The sequence below is a fragment of the Natator depressus genome, chromosome 7, assembly GCF_965152275.1.
Source record: "Natator depressus isolate rNatDep1 chromosome 7, rNatDep2.hap1, whole genome shotgun sequence".
Classification (NCBI taxonomy): Eukaryota; Metazoa; Chordata; order Testudines; family Cheloniidae; genus Natator; species Natator depressus.
The window spans coordinates 115,329,525-115,345,608 of record NC_134240.1 but is presented as its reverse complement, the minus strand read 5'-3'; the positions used below and the strand labels follow the sequence as shown (position 1 = coordinate 115,345,608).

Genomic DNA, 16,084 nt, shown 5'->3' with positions numbered 1-16,084 from the left:
GCTCACAACGGGTGCAGGTGGCTGGGGTTGGGACCAGGGGTAAATCTTTAGTGGTGCTGAAGTGGAGTCATAGGATCAGCAGGTACTGTACAGTCAGAGGCAGGAGGCACCTTATCCCAGAGTAAAGCAATACGAAGTCCAGTGCTCCAGTTGTGCTCCATTGCCCAATACATTGGCCATACAAAGTTGATGGTGAGAAAGGGGTTTGCTATACAGGTACAATAGATGCTTCAAATAAAGTTTGTCTTTTTCCGTATAGATTCGTGAGCAAAACCGATATGACTTAAAGACAGCAGGACCACAGTCTCAATTACTTGCTGGGATTGTTGTGGATAAAAAGCCTAGTCCAGTAAGTGTACATCATGACTTGGGTTAATTTACTGCCTTAAATGGGTTCTATCAATCTTTCTGTCAGACTTGAAGGCTTGGTCTTCTCTTTTTAAATGTTTTTTGTTAAATGTGACATACTATATCTGGGAGATATTTTAGTCATTCACAATACAAGTTTTTATCTACAATGTTTAAAAAAAAATACATTTGGGAGGCTTCTAGTTATTCAGTCTTTGTCTACACCTAAAACACTACAGCAACACAGCATTGCAGCTATGCTGCTGTAGTGCTTCAGTGTAGACTCTCACTACAGCAACAGGAGAGGTTAATCCTCTTCCCCGAGAGGTGGTAGCTAGGTCAATGGAGAACTACTCATAGCTCCTAATAGGACTGTGAAACTCATTGCCATAGGACATCAGTCAGGCCAAGAATTTAGCAAGATTCAGATAGGGATTGCACACTTACATAGCTAAAAAGAGTATGCAATGTTGTTCTAGCTAATGCTAGCAAGAAGAGTTTTGGAAAAGAGCTAAAAACTCATGTTTCAGGATTTAAGACTGTCCCTAACTACTAGTGATTAGGATGAATCCTTCATGGTGGGACAGTGTGATGGGTTCCCCAGCATACAACTGGGACTGTGGGACTGTTGAGCCCTCTGTCCCACCAATCTGGGGTATCCCTCTCATCCTGTGATGTTGGTAAGATACAAACCTCTGGCCGGCACTGCACTCTCACAGACATCCACAGGCAGGGACACACCCAACTGAGTTACATGAATGCTTCTCCCAGCCACTCATGAACCAACCCATAGAGAGGCTCCAGCCAATTCTTCCCAGCCTCACTTCCCGCCACAACTTACCACCTGGAAACACGTCTGGAGGATAAAGACTTTGAACTGGGGAGGGTGGTGGCGGCAGTTCCAGCCTGTGTATTGAAGATCTGTGACCCATTTGTACCATTTGTCAAGGAGCGGCACTGCTTGATTCAAATCCTACTCAGTTTGTAGAACTCAGGCTGTGAATTTATTTTATTTCTTAGATAACCAACTTTGATCTCTGTGCTTGGTACTTATAATCACTTAAAATCTGTCTTTCTGTAGTTAATAAATCTGTTCTATATTTTACCTAAAGCAGTGTGTTTTGGTTGAAGTGCTTGGGAAATCTCAGCTCAGTTTACAAAGGCTAGGGTGTGCCCTCTCCACACTGAGGGAGGGGCAGACTGCATAATGAACTTACATTGGCCAGGCTTCTGACCAGTGCAAGGCTGGGGGACGGGGGGCGGGAATTGGCTGGAGCCTCTATTGTTGGTTCATGAGTGGTTGGCAAAGTGTTCATGTAACTCAATCGGGTGTGTCACTGCCTGTGGATGTCTGTGTAAATGCAGAACCTGTCAGAGGTTTGTAGCTTGGCAACAGCATCACAGAATGAGAGGGATACCTCAGATTGGGGGGACACAGAGCTCAGTGGTCCCACAGTCCAAGTTGCACCCTGGGCACCCCATCACAGATATATTGCCCGTCTTTGGCCTACTTTAGGGTTTCTTCAACCTTCCTCTGAAGCATCTGGTGTTGGACCCTGTCAGAGAGAGAATATTGGACTACATGGAATGTATGGCAATTCCGATGTCCTTATGAACTCAAACTAATTTCACGGGGAGGTTCTGAATGGTAGAAAGCTTCAACATCTTGTTCTTTTTCCTCTCTCAATTCATTTACTTTACAGGGCTAATCAGTTTACTCTTGATGACAAAGAATAACCCCCTTTACTCCTAGGGGAATTCTGCGCCCTGTGGGGGGTGTAGAATTCATACCTTCCGCAGATTTCTTGGCTGCCCTGCAGAAAAATGGGGAAGCAAAGATATCTGTGGGGAACATATGCCCCTTCCGCAGCAGTATCCATTTGGTGTTCAACTTCTTACTGCCTTCTCTTTGGATATGGGACCCCCTCATATCCTTGCTACTCATACATACCTGTCAGAAGCTCAACACTAGTAACCAGTCTAGCTGGAGGGGCTACCTGACAGCAATGTGGCAGCGAAGTGCAGCAGGCCAGGATCCAGACTGGAGGACTCCTTTGCAGAAATAGGTCCAAATCTCCTCCTCAGGGAGTGAATAATTTTTACTGATGCGGCTTTTAAGAGCTCACATGATCTACATAAACAGTGAGATGGAAAACTGACATTAGATACACTTGTATTCTAACCAAGTGCATAGATAGTGCGAGCAGCTATTTTTTTTTTTTTTTTTTTGGCATGGTCACTTTTCACTTGATCAAAACAGCATAGATGCGTAGCTCTCCATTAGCCTGGGTACAATGACTTTGTTTTATGGTGGTAGTTTTCTTTTCACTTTTTTATAACTAAATTTATAAACCAGTCAGACCCAGAAATAGAAAGCTGTAGTACATATTAGTAATTTAGTATCCTGCTAACCGTATTTGTAGCTATTAGCAGTGTGATAAATTACAACATTGGCCTAATTCATATAAAATTAGCCACCCTAGAAGTCATCTCTCAATTTTGTTTTAGTTGTTCCCAATATATATATTTTTAATACAGTTACAATAAAAACTATTTGTGGAATCTCCATCATTAGGGATTTTTAAGAGCAGGCTGGACAAACACCTGTCAGGGATGGTCTAGATAATACTTAGTCCTGCCATGAGTGCAGTGGACTGGACTACATGACCTCTCGAGGTCCCTTCCAGTTCTGTAATTCTATTCTATGATTCTATTTGCAACAATGTATACGATTAAGTATTTGTAAATGTGTGATGTCTAGTTTGTTCTTGCTAGTTCTTATTTTCGTATATGTATGTGTGTTGTATATTTATATTTTAATCATTCTTTTCCACCTGTAACTTCTGTGATAGCAAAAAGAGTGTGAGATTAAAATGAGTAAGACTCACATAATCATATTCAACTGTAGTAAAGAAATTTCATGAATCATAGAAGATTAGGGTTGGAAGAGACCTCAGGAGGCCGTCTAGTCCAACCCCCTGCTCAAAGCAGGACCAACCCCAACTAAATCATCCCAGCCAGGGCTTTGTCAAGTCGGGCCTTAAAAACCTCTAAGGAAGGAGATTCCACCACCTCCCTAGGTAACGCATTCCAGTGCTTCACCACCCTCCTAGTGAAAAAGTTTTTCCTAATATCCAACCTAAACCTCCCCCACTGCAACTTGAGACCATTACTGCTTGTTCTGTCATCTGCTACCACTGAGAACAGTCTAGATCCATCCTCTTTGGAACCCCCTTTCAGGTAGTTGAAGGCTGCTATCAAATCCCTCCTCACTCTTCTCTTCTGCAGACTAAATAAGCCCAGTTCCCTCAGCCTCTCCTCGTAAGTCATGTGCCCCAGCCCCTTAATCATTTTTGTTGTCCTCTGCTGGACTCTCTCCAATTTGTCCACATCCTTTCTGTAGTTGGGGGCCCAAAACTGGATGCAGTACTCCAGATGTGGCCTCACCAGTGCCGAATAAAGGGGAATAATCACGTCCCTTGGTCTGCTGGCAATGCTCCTACTAATGCAGCCCAGTATGCCATTAGCCTTCTTGACAACGAGGGCACACTGTTGACTCATATATCCAGCTTCTCATCCACTGTAATCCTCAGGTCCTTTTCTGCAGAACTGCCGCTTAGCCAGTCGGTCCCCAGCCTGTAGCAGTGCCTGGGATTCTTCCGTCCTAAGTGTAGAACTCTGCACTTGTCCTTGTTGAACCTCCTCAGATTTCTTTTGGCCCAATCCTCCAATTTGTCTAGGTCACTCTGGACCCTGTCCCTACCCTCCAGCAGCGTGTCTACCTCTCCCCCCAGCTTAGTGTCGTCCACAAAATTGCTGAGGGTGCAATCCATCCCATCATCCAGATCATTAATGAAGATGTTGAACAAGACTAACCCCTGGGACACTCCGCTTGATGCCGGCTGCCAACTAGACATCAAGCCATTGATCACTACCCGTTGAGCCCAACAATCTAGTCAGCTTTCTATCCACCTTATAGTCCATTCATCCAATCCATACTTTTTTAACTTGCTGGCAAGAATACTGTAGGAGACCATATCAAAAGCTTTGCTAAAGTCAAGTTATTCTTCGAATGATGTTCACGTCCATTCCAATTAGATGTGCGCGTGCCGCGTGCGCGGATGTCGGAACTTTTTTCCCTTAGGAGCTCCCATCAGGGCGGCAGAGGAGCCCCCTGGAGTGGTGCCCTCATGGTGATGTCTATAGTACCCTGCTGGTCCGACCCCCCTTCAGTTCCTTCTTACCGTCCGTGGCGGCATTGGAACGTTCTCTCTCTCTCGCTTGCAAGTGATCCCTTAGCCTTTCAGTCTTCTAGTTAGAGTTGTTCTTAGATAGTTATCAGTTAGTTAAATACCATTGTATTCAGGTGTCTGGAAGCTAGTTCCAGCACCAGCCTTGGGCTGCGGTGCATGCCACAAGCCCCGGGTTTCAAAGCTTGCACCACGTGCCGCAAGTCTATGCCTAACAGCGACCCTCGCGACTCGTGTCTCCAGTGTCTGGGAGAGGCTCATCAGGCAGAGCACTGCAAAATCTCCAAGGCCTTCAAGCCGCACACCAAGGAAGAAAGAGACTTCCTCCTTAAGCAGTTGCTTATGGAGGCCGCATTACAACCACCGGCCCCAGACCGTCTAGCACCGCCCCCAGCTTCCTCGGTGCGAAGTGCCCCGGCATCCGTGCGTGATCCGGCACCGCCCAGGCACCATAAATCATCGGCACCGACATGGCACGGCCAGCCTTGGCACTGGTCGACCTTTCCGGCACCAACTAAGCGTCACAAGAAAGGGGAAAGAGGGTGCTCTCCCCAAAGAGCCACTAAGCAACTCAAAGAAGCTCCCAGCGCGCAAAGACAGATTGTGGGCCCGAGCCAGGAACTGGCACCGTTGACTCCGGCACCACAGGCCCTATTGAGTCTGGTACCCAGCAAATTTAGTGCCGACGAACGTCTGGAGGAGGTCCTGGAACACCCGTCCACCCCTGACACTTTCGAGGCAGCGAAAGACCTCATTGAGCTGTTGGTGCCAAACCCCCTCCCATACAGGGAGAAGCCTCTGGCACCACCAAAGAGGGTGCTATCCAGAGGGAAGTCGGCAATGGTGTGCTGCTCGAGGTCACCATCTTGGCACTACTCATGGCACTGTTCCTGTTCAAGCTCGGCATCCCGCTACTCCCCGGCACCCATGACCCAGAGCGAGGTTACGGCACCAGAGGCGAACCTGCCAGCCTTACCTGCAGCGACTATACGCCGATCCACGATGCTATCGGTCGCCTGGCACCGGAGCACGGCACCGACAACCTCACCAGCTCCGAGTGAGAGGCACCGGTCCCAGACCCAAGACTCCAGGTACCGTTCGCAGTCCAGTCAGGCAGGCACCACTCCACGGCACCCTACGGCCACTCAATGTTTGGCACTGCCCTGGTCCTCTCCGTCAGCATCCTACAGCTCCGAGGCCGACTCCGGTTGCTCCAGCTGTAGCAGACGTCAGACTGTGGCCAGCAGAGAATCCCACTTGGCATGGCAGCCACAGTGGCCTCCTCCGGGTCAGGGGCCCTTCTGGACCCCATGGGCCTAACCATCAGCAGTAGGGCACCATATCCAGAGCCTCCAGGTCCAGGCACTCTATGCATCGCCATTCCAGGTCGCCACACAGACATGCATCAAGGTCAATGGAGAACACTCTCTCCAGGCCGCCGCGGACGCCCAAGAGCAACCAGCGATGCCAGGCCCGAGCCTGTGCCAAGCAGTGCGACACCTAAAGTGGTGTCAGCCCCGTCAGGCCCTGAGGTGACCCAGGCCTATGGGGATACACAAGAGGGTGTACATGAGGACAACCAGCAGCACTTCACTTCCTCCTCTTCCCCAGATGAGGCTGTGGTGGGTATGTCAGCCTCAGGACTGCCACCAATCGACCACAGGGCTCACCAGGAGCTGCTCCGCAGAATCGCCCTCAATATGGACCTTCAGGTGGAAGAAACAGTTGAGCAGGAGGATCTGACGGTGGTCATCCTGGCTCCCGAGGGTCCCTCAAGAGTTGCCCTCCCTCGCATAAAGACCACACAGTCGAACTACATCACTATATGGCAGACCCCGGCCTCAATCACGCCGACAGCCAAGGAGGTAGAAAGGAAATACTTGGCCCCTTCCAGGGGCTTCGAGTTCCTATTCTGCCATCTGACTCCCTGCTCCCTAGTCGTTTCAGCAGTCAACAAGAAGGAATGACATGGCCAACGAGCCTCAGCCCCAAAGGCCAAGGAGGCCAAATGTTTGGACCTATTCAGTAGAAAAGTCTACTCCTCCGGGGGCCTTCAGCTACACATAGCCAAGCAGCGGGCGATCCTTAATAGACATAACTTCAACTCTTGGATGGCTGTGTCCAAGTTTAAGGATCGCCTGCCCTAGGACTCGCACTCTGAGTTTGCTGCGTTGCTTGAGGAAGGAAAGGTGGTAGCTAAGACTTTGCTACAAGCCTCCCTCGATTTAGCTGACTCTGCGGCCAGAACCATTGCTTCGGGGGTGGTCATGCAACGCTCAGCATGGCTCCAGGCATCGGGCCTCCCTCCAGAGGTCCAGAACACCCTCTAAGACCTCCCCTTCGAGGGCTCGGGCCTTTTCTCGGCGCAAACAGACTTCAGGCTGCGCGGCCTTAAGGATTCTAGGGCCACCCTGAAGTCGCCAGGGATGCATATGCCGGCAACCCAGAGAAAGCCCTTCAGGCCTCAGCCTCCACAGCAGAGGCAGTATCAACCCCACACCAGACAGGAGCCGTATCGCAGGTGGGGCAGAAATAACAGGCATAGGCAACAAAGTAATGCACCTAACCAAGGCCAGAATAAACCCCAGCCTGGAAACAAGCAAAGGTTTTGAAGGCACCCTGGAGGACAGTGTACCAACCCAGTACCCGGATCCATCCCCTCGGTTTTTAAACCAGCTATCCCACTTCTACCGTGTGTGGTCCCGTATAACATCAGACTGCTGGGTCCTACACACGGTACAGGTGGGATACTCCCTACAGTTCTCCTCCTCTTCCCCCCCCCCCCGCACCTTCCCTGTCCCTCTTCAGGGACCCATACAAGCATGGCTCGCACTATCTTACCGTGCGTACAAAGACCCGCTGGACCTTGTGGTGACGATCCCGGCAAAGGTACTAGAATCCCTGCATTGGTGGCTGGACCGACCAGTGGTCCGTGCAGCGGTCCCCTTCGCCAAGTCCCAACCTTCTCTGATGTTAGTAACAGATGCATCAGATCTGGGCTGGGGTGCACACTTAGGGGATCTGAGGACACAAGGCTTGTGGTCGAGGGACAAGATGCCTCTCCATATCAAGAGCTCAAGGGCTGTTTGTCTGGCCTGCCAAACCTTTCACGCCACTTTGCAAGGTCACAGCGTGACAGTCCTGACAGACAACACCACCACCATGTTCTACATAAACAAACAAGACGGATCCCGCTCCTCACCTCTCTGCAGCGAGGCTCTTCTTCTCTGGGACTTTTGTATAGCCCGATCCATTCAGCTGGAAGCACCCTATCTTCCAGGAGTACAGAACGAGCTGGTGGATTGCCTCAGCAGGTCACACCACATGTACGAGTGGTCAGTCAGATCAGACATTATACAGTCAGTCTTCCAAAAGTGGGGTTATCCCCAAGTAGACCTCTTCGCCACCAAGAGCAATAGGCAGTGCCCTCAGTTCTGCTCATTCCAAAACCACAGTCCGGGCTCGATTGCCAGTGCGTTCCTTATACCATGGGGCGAGGGGCTAAAGTATGCCTTCCCTCCTATCCTGCTTGTCCACCGGGTCCTCCTCAAAATTCACAGGGACAGGGCGACTGTAATTATGGTTGCCCCATCTTGGCCGTGGCAGCATTGGTACACGACCATCCTAGAGTTGTCCGTAGATGCCCCGATAGCCCTGCCCCTCTACCCGGATCTGATCACACAGGACAACGGGTGCCTCCTCCACCCAAACCTACAGTCTCTACATCTCATGGCTTAGAAACTCCACGGCTAAATCCCATGGAGAGCCAGTGCTCTGAGTCAGTGAGATAGATTCTCCTTGGTAGTAGGAAACCTTCCACTAGGGCTACCTACCTGCCGAAGTGGAAAAGGTTTTCCTGCTGGTGTGAACCCAAGCGCCTTCAACTGCTGCAGGTTCCTATCCCGGTTATTTTGGAGTACCTCCTGCACCTTAAGCAACAGGGTCTGTCCCTTTCCTCCGTCAGAGTGCACCTGGTTGCCATTTCAGCTTTCCATCCAGGGGAGTCTGGGCGCTCTGTGTTTTCGAATCCCATTGTAGGGTGATTCCTCAAAGGGCTGGAGAGGGTGTTCCCGTACTGTCACCCGCCAGTCCCAGCCTGGAACCTGAATCTGGTCCTCTCCAAACTCATGAGCCCACTGTTTGAGCCCCTGGCCACTTGTTCCCTCCTCTACCTTTCTTGGAAGGTGGCGTTCCTGGTGGCCATTACTTCGGCAAGGAGGGTGTCTGAACTGAGAGCTCTCACCTCCGAACCCTCTTACATTGCGTGTCATAAGGATACAGTGCAGCTTAGACCACACCCCAAATTTCTTCCCAAGGTGGTCTCCCAATTTCACATGGGTCAGGATATTTGCTTGCTGGTGTTCTTTCCAAAACCCCACACGAGTTTGAGACACCGCAGCCTACACACGCTGGATGTCCGAAGAGCCTTGGCGTTCTACATAGAGTGCACAAAACCTTTCCACAAATCAACCCAGTTGTTCGTTGCCATAGCTGACAGAATGAAGGGCCTTCCCGTCTCTGCGCAACGCATATTGTCCTGGATCACAGACTGCATTCATACGTGCTACGAGCTGGCCAAGGTCCCAGCGCCAGCGATTGCGGCCCATTCAACCGGAATGCAGGCATCTTCAGCTGCCTTTCTGGCTCAGGTCCCCATCCAGGAGATCTGCAAAGCAGCCACCTGGTCTTCAGTGCACACGTTTACAGCCCACTATGCTTTTAACCAACAGGCCAGAGATGATGCAGCGGTCGGCAGAGCTGTTCTTCAATCAATCGTTCCATGACTCCTACCCTCCTCCAATGGTAAGCTTGGCAGTCACCTAATTGGAATGGACGTGAACAATCACTCGAAGAAGAAAGGACGTTACTTACCTCTTGTAACTGTTGTTCTTCGAGATGTGGTGTTCACATCCATTAAAATACCCACCCCTCTTCCCCTCTGTCGGAGTCAACGGCAAGAAGGAACCAAAGGGGGGGTCAGGCCGGCAGCGTACTATATACACCGCCATTAGGGCGCCACTCTAGGGGGCTCCCCTGCCATCCCGACGGGAGCTGCTAAGGGGGAAAAGTTTTGATGTCCATGAACGCAGTGCGCGCATGCCTAATTGGAATGGACATGAACAACACATCTCGAAGAACAACAGTTACGAAAGGTAAGTAACCGTCTTATATATCACATCCGCTGCTTTCTCCATATCCACAGACCCAGTTATCTCATCATAGAAGGTAATCAGGTTGGTCAGGCATGATTTTCTCTTGGTGAATCCATGTTGACTGTTCCTGTTCCTGATCACCTTCCTCTCCTCCAAGTGCTTCAAAATGGATTCCTTGAGGACCTGCTCCATGATTTTTCAAGGGACTGAGGTGAGGCTGACCGGTCTGTAGTTCCCTGGATTCTTCTTCTTCTTCCTTTTTTTAAAGATGGGCACTATATTTGCCTTTTTTCAACCGTCCGGGACCTCCCCCGATCATCATGAGTTTTCAGAGATAATGGCCAATGGCTCTGCAATCACATCAGCCTACATCCTCAGATGCATTAGATCCGGACCCATGAACTTGGGCATTTCCAGCTTTTCTAAATAGTCCTTAACCAGTTCTTTCACCAATGAGATGAACTTTGTCAATAAAATCAAGTATTACTTCTGTCCACTATCTATAGTAATGCATTTGTAAATTAGATAATTGACTTAGAACCATGTATCAATTGACCATGTTTAGGAGCAAGAAGGACTTCCAGTTCTGTGGTGATAATTTCTGATTTTTCTTTAGCATAATTGTATTTATTTCTGAATTATACAGATGGCCCTAATTATGCATAATTCTGCATGCCTTGGAAGATAAACACGGAAAATCCTCTTATTCTGACAGTGATCTCCTGTCATTATTTTTGAGAGTGCAGCTGTTCCACAATGGTTGGGGTTATGCCCATTTCCTCACTTTTGTTCCCTATACTCTTGAAATGGTACTCCATTTTTTTCTTTTGTTATGTAGTGTAAGTGAATGTCATCTTATTGACTTGGACATTGTTTTCAGAACAAAACAACCATTCAGTTTCTCCATCTCTTATTTCATAAAATTGAACTTGAGAGTAGTTTGCTTGCTGTAGAACAATCATAAACTGAAAGAATAAAATTATATTGAAGTGTAGATGGAGGAATTATACACTTCTTATTGTAGGAATTGTAATAAGCGAGGACTGAATAACTCAGGCTCCATATTCCTGTAAATTACTGATGTAAATCTAGCCTGGGTTGATAGTGAAGTCCTGCTATTTTGATCGCTGTCAAGTGGCCAGTGTAAAATAAGTTAGAGTATGTCTACACTACGAAATTAGGTCGAATTTATAGAAGTCGTTTTTTTAGAAATCGGTTTTATATATTCAAGTGTGTGTGTCCCCACAGAAAATGCTCTAAGTGCATTAAGTGCATTAACTCGGCGGAGTGCTTCCACAGTACCGAGGCTAGAGTCGACTTCCGGAGCGTTGCACTGTGGGTAGCTATCCCACAGTTCCCGCAGTCTCCGCTGCCCATTGGAATTCTGGGTTGAGATCCCAATGCCTGATGGGGCTAAAACGTTGTCACGGGTGGTTCTGGGTACATATCGTCAGGCCCCCGTTCCCTCCCTCCCTCCGTGAAAGCAAGGGCAGACAATCGTTTTGCGCCTTTTTTCCTGAGTTACCTGTGCAGATGCCATACCACGGCAAGCATGGAGCCCGCTCAGCTCACTGTCACCGTATGTCTCCTGGGTGCTGGCAGACGCGGTACTGCATTGCTACACAGTAGCAGCAACCCATTGCCTTGTGGCAGCAGACAGTGCAATAGGACTGGTAGCCGTCATCATCATGTCCGAGGTGCTCCTGGCCACGTCGGCCAAGAGCGCCTGGGCAGACGTGGGTGCTGGGACTAAATTTGGAGTGACTTGACCAGGTCATTCTCTTTAGTCCTGCAGTCAGTCCTATTGAACCATCTTATGGTGAGCAGGCAGGCGATATGGATTGCTAGCAGTCCTATTGCATCATCTTCTGCCGGGCAGGCAAGAGATGAGGATGGCTAGCAGTCGTATTGTACCATCTTCTGCCGAGCAGCCCTGAGATGTGGATGGCATGCAGTCCTTCTGCCAGCCAAAGATGTAAAAGATAGATGGAGTGTATCAAAACAAGAAATAGACCAGATTTGTTTTGTACTCATTTGCTTCCCCCCGTCCCCCATCTAGGGGATTCATTCCTCTAGGTCACACTGCAGTCACTCACAGAGAAGGTGCAGCAAGGTAAATCTAGCCATGTATCAATCAGAGGCCAGACCAACCTCCTTGTTCCAATAAGAACAATAACTTAGGTGCACCATTTCTTATTGGAACCCTCTGTGAAGTCCTGCCTGAAATACTCCTTGATGTGAAGCCACCCCCTTTGTTGATTTTAGCTCCCTGAAGCCAACCCTGTAAGCCGTGTCGTCAGTCGCCCCTCCCTGCTTCAGAGCAACGGCAAACAATCGTGCATCTGAGTTGAGAGTGCTGTCCAGAGCAGTCACAATGGAGCACTCTGATGGGGCTAAAACATTGTCGCGGGTGGTTCTGGGTACATATCGTCAAGCCCCCGTTCCCTCCCTCCCTCCGTGAAAGCAAGGGCAGACAATCATTTCGCGCCTTTTTTCCTGAGTTACCTGTGCAGATGCCATACCACAGCAAGCATGGAGGCCGCTCAGGTAACCGTCACTGTATGTCTCCTGGGTGTTGGCAGACGCGGTACTGCATTGCTACACAGTAGCAGCAGCCCATTGCCTTGTGGCAGCAGACGGTACAATACGACTGGTAGCCGTCATCGTCATGTCCGAGGCGCTCCTGGCCACGTCGGCCAGGAGCGCCTGGGCAGACATGGGTGCAGGGACTAAATTTGGAGTGACTTGACCAGGTCATTCTCTTTAGTCCTGCAGTCAGTCCTATTGAACCATCTTATGGTGAGCAGGCAGGCGATACGGATTGCTAGCAGTCGTACTGTACCATCTTCTGCCAGGCAGGCAAGAGATGAGGATGGCTAGCAGTCCTACTGCCCGTCTTCTGCCGAGCAACCATGAGATGTGGATGGCATGCAGTCCTTCTGCACCGTCTGCTGCCAGCCAAAGATGTAAAAGATAGATGGAGTGTATCAAAACAAGAAATAGACCAGATTTGTTTTGTACTCATTTGCATCCCCCCACTCCCCCATCTAGGGGATTCATTCCTCTAGGTCACACTGCAGTCACTCACAGAGAAGGTGCAGCGAGGTAAATCTAGCCATGTATCAATCAGAGGCCAGACCAACCTCCTTGTTCCAATAAGAACAATAACTTAGGTGCACCATTTCTTATTGGAACCCTCCGTGAAGTCCTGCCTGAAATACTCCTTGATGTAAAGCCACTCCCTTTGTTGATTTTAATTCCCTGTAAGCCCACCCTGTAAGCCATGTCGTCAGTCGCCCTTCCCTCCGTCAGAGCAACGGCAGACAATTGTTCCGCGCCTTTTTTCTGTGCAGACACCATACCAAGGCAAGCATGGAGGCCGCTCAGCTCACTTTGGCAATTAGGAGCACATTAAACACCACATGCATTATCCAGCAGTATATGCAGCACCAGAACCTGGCAGAGCGATACCGGGCGAGGAGGCGACGTCAGCGCGGTCGCGTGAGTGATCAGGACATGGACACAGACTTCTCTGAAAGCATGGGCCCTGGCAATGCATGCATCATGGTGCTAATGGGGCAGGTTCATGCTGTGAAACGCCGATTCTGGGCTCGGGAAACAAGCACAGACTGGTGGGACCGCATAGTGTTGCAGGTCTGGGACGATTCCCAGTGGCTGCGAAACTTTCGCATGCGTAAGGGCACTTTCATGGAACTTTGTGACTTGCTTTCCCCTGCCCTGAAGCGCATGAATACCAAGATGAGAGCAGCCCTCACAGTTAAGAAGCGAGTGGCGATAGCCCTGTGGAAGCTTGCAACACCAGACAGCTACCGGTCAGTTGGGAATCAATTTGGAGTGGGCAAATCTACTGTGGGGGCTGCTGTGATGCAAGTAGCCCACGCAATCAAAGATCTGCTGATATCAAGGGTAGTGACTCTGGGAAATGTGCAGGTCATAGTGGATGGCTTTGCTGCAATGGGATTCCCTAACTGTAGTGGGGCCATAGACGGAACCCATATCCCTGTCTTGGCACCGGAGCACCAAGCCAGCGAGTACATAAACCGCAAGGGGTACTTTTCAATAGTGCTGCAAGCTCTGGTGGATCACAAGGGACGTTTCACCAACATCAACGTGGGATGGCCGGGAAAGGTACATGACGCTCGCAACTTCAGGAACTCTGGTCTGTTTCAAAAGCTGCAGGAAGGGACTTTATTCCCAGACCAGAAAATAATTGTTGGGGACGTTGAAATGCCTATATGTATCTTTGGGGAGCCAGCCTACCCCTTAATGCCATGGCTCATGAAGCCGTACACAGGCAGCCTGGACAGTAGTCAGGAGCTGTTCAACTACAGGCTGAGCAAGTGCAGAATGGTGGTAGAATGTGCATTTGGACGTTCAAAGACGCGCTGGCGCAGTTTACTGACTCGCTTAGACCTCAGCGAAACCAATATTCCCACTGTTATTGCTGCTTGCTGTGCGCTCCACAATATCTGTGAGAGTAAGGGGGAGACATTTATGGCGGAGTGGGAGGTTGAGGCAAATCGCCTGGCTGCTGGTTACGCGCAGCCAGACATCAGGGCGGTTAGAAGAGCACAGGAGGGCGCGGTACGCATCAGAGAAGCTTTGAAAACCAGTTTCATGACTGGCCAGGCTACGGTGTGAAAGTTCTGTTTGTTTCTCCTTGATGAAACCCCCCACCCCTTGGTTCACTCTACTTCCCTATAAGCTAACCACCCTCCCCTCCTCCCTTTGATCACCGTTTGCAGAGGCAATAAAGTCATTGTTGCTTCACATTCATGCATTCTTTATTCATTCATCACACAAATAGGGGGATGACTACCAAGGTAGCCCAGGAGGGGTGGTGGAGGAAGGAAGGAAAATGCCACACAGCACTTTAAAAGTTTACAACTTTAAAATTTATTGAATGCCAACCTTCTTTTTTTTGGGCAATCCTTTGTGGCAGAGTGGCTGGTTGGCCGGTGGTCCCCCCACCGTGTTCTTGGGCGTCTGGGTGTGGAGGCTGTGGAACTTGGGGAGGAGGGCGGTTGGTTACACAGGGGCTGTAGTGGCAGTATGTGCTCCAGCTGCCTTTGCTGCAGCTCAACCATACCCTGGAGCATACTGGTTTGATCCTCCAGCAGCCTCAGCATTGAATCCTGCCTCCTCTCATCACGCTGCCGCCACATTTGAGCTTCAGCCCTCTCTGCAGCCCGCCACTTACTCTCTTCAGCCCTCCACCTCTCCTCCCGGTCATTTTGTGCTTTCCTGCACTCTGACATTATTTGCCTCCACGCATTCGTCTGTGCTCTGTCAGTGTGGGAGGACAGCATGAGCTCAGAGAACATTTCATCACGAGGGCGTTTTTTTTTCTTTCTAATCTTCACTAGCCTCTGGGAAGGAGAAGATCCTGTGATCATTGAAACACATGCAGCTGGTGGAGAAAAAAAAAAGGGACAGCGGTATTTAAAAAGACACATTTTATAAAACAGTGGCTACACTCTTTCAGGGTAAACCTTGCTGTTAACATTACATACATAGCACATGTGCTTTCGTTACAAGGTCACATTTTGCCTCCCCCCACCGCGTGGCTACCCCCTCAACCCTCCCCCCTCCCTGTGGCTAACAGCGGGGAACATTTCTGTTCAGCCACAGGCAAACAGCCCAGCATGAACGGGCTCCTCTGAGTGTCCCCTGAAGAAAAGCACCCTATTTCAACCAGGTGACCATGAATGATATCTCACTCTCCTGAGGATAACACAGAGAGATAAAGAACGGATGTTGTTTGAACGCCAGCAAACATACACTGCAATGCTTTGTTGTACAATGATTCCCGAGTACGTGTTACTGGCCTGGAGTGGTAAAGTGTCCTACCATGAAGGAAGCAATAAGGCTGCCCTCCCCAGAAACCTTTTGCAAAGGTTTTGGGAGTACATCCAGGAGAGCCGCGAATGCCAGGGCAAATTAATCCTTTCACATGCTTGCTTTTAAACCATGTATAGTATTTTAAAAGGTACAATCACCGGAGGTCCCTTCTCCGCCTGCCGGGTCCAGGAGGCAGCCTTGGGTGGGTTCGGGGGGTGCTGGCTCCAGGTCCAGGGTGAGAAACAGTTCCTGGCTGTCGGGAAAACCGGTTTCTCCGCTTGCTTGCTGTGAGCTATCTACAATATCATCATCATCTGCTTCTGCTTCTTCTGCTTCTTCTTCCCCAAAACCTGCTTCCGTGTTGCCTCCATCTCCATTGAAGGAGTCAAACAACACGGCTGGGGTAGTGGTGGCTGAACCCCCTAAAATGGCATGCCAGCTCATCATAGAAGCGGCATGTTTGGGGCTCTG

At 49.7% G+C, this 16,084-nt stretch overlaps 1 protein-coding gene across 11 annotated transcripts in view; it reads left to right on the top strand.

The window, feature by feature from the left end:
- Positions 1–16,084, top strand: part of ADD3 (adducin 3) — a 184,008-nt gene that overhangs the window by 151,469 nt on the left and 16,455 nt on the right. For all 11 annotated transcript variants that reach the window (XM_074959387.1, XM_074959378.1, XM_074959379.1 and 8 more), the window contains one exon: positions 260–349. In XM_074959387.1, coding sequence (XP_074815488.1) covers positions 260–349 — 90 coding nt within the window. The remainder of the gene's footprint in view (positions 1–259; positions 350–16,084) is intronic.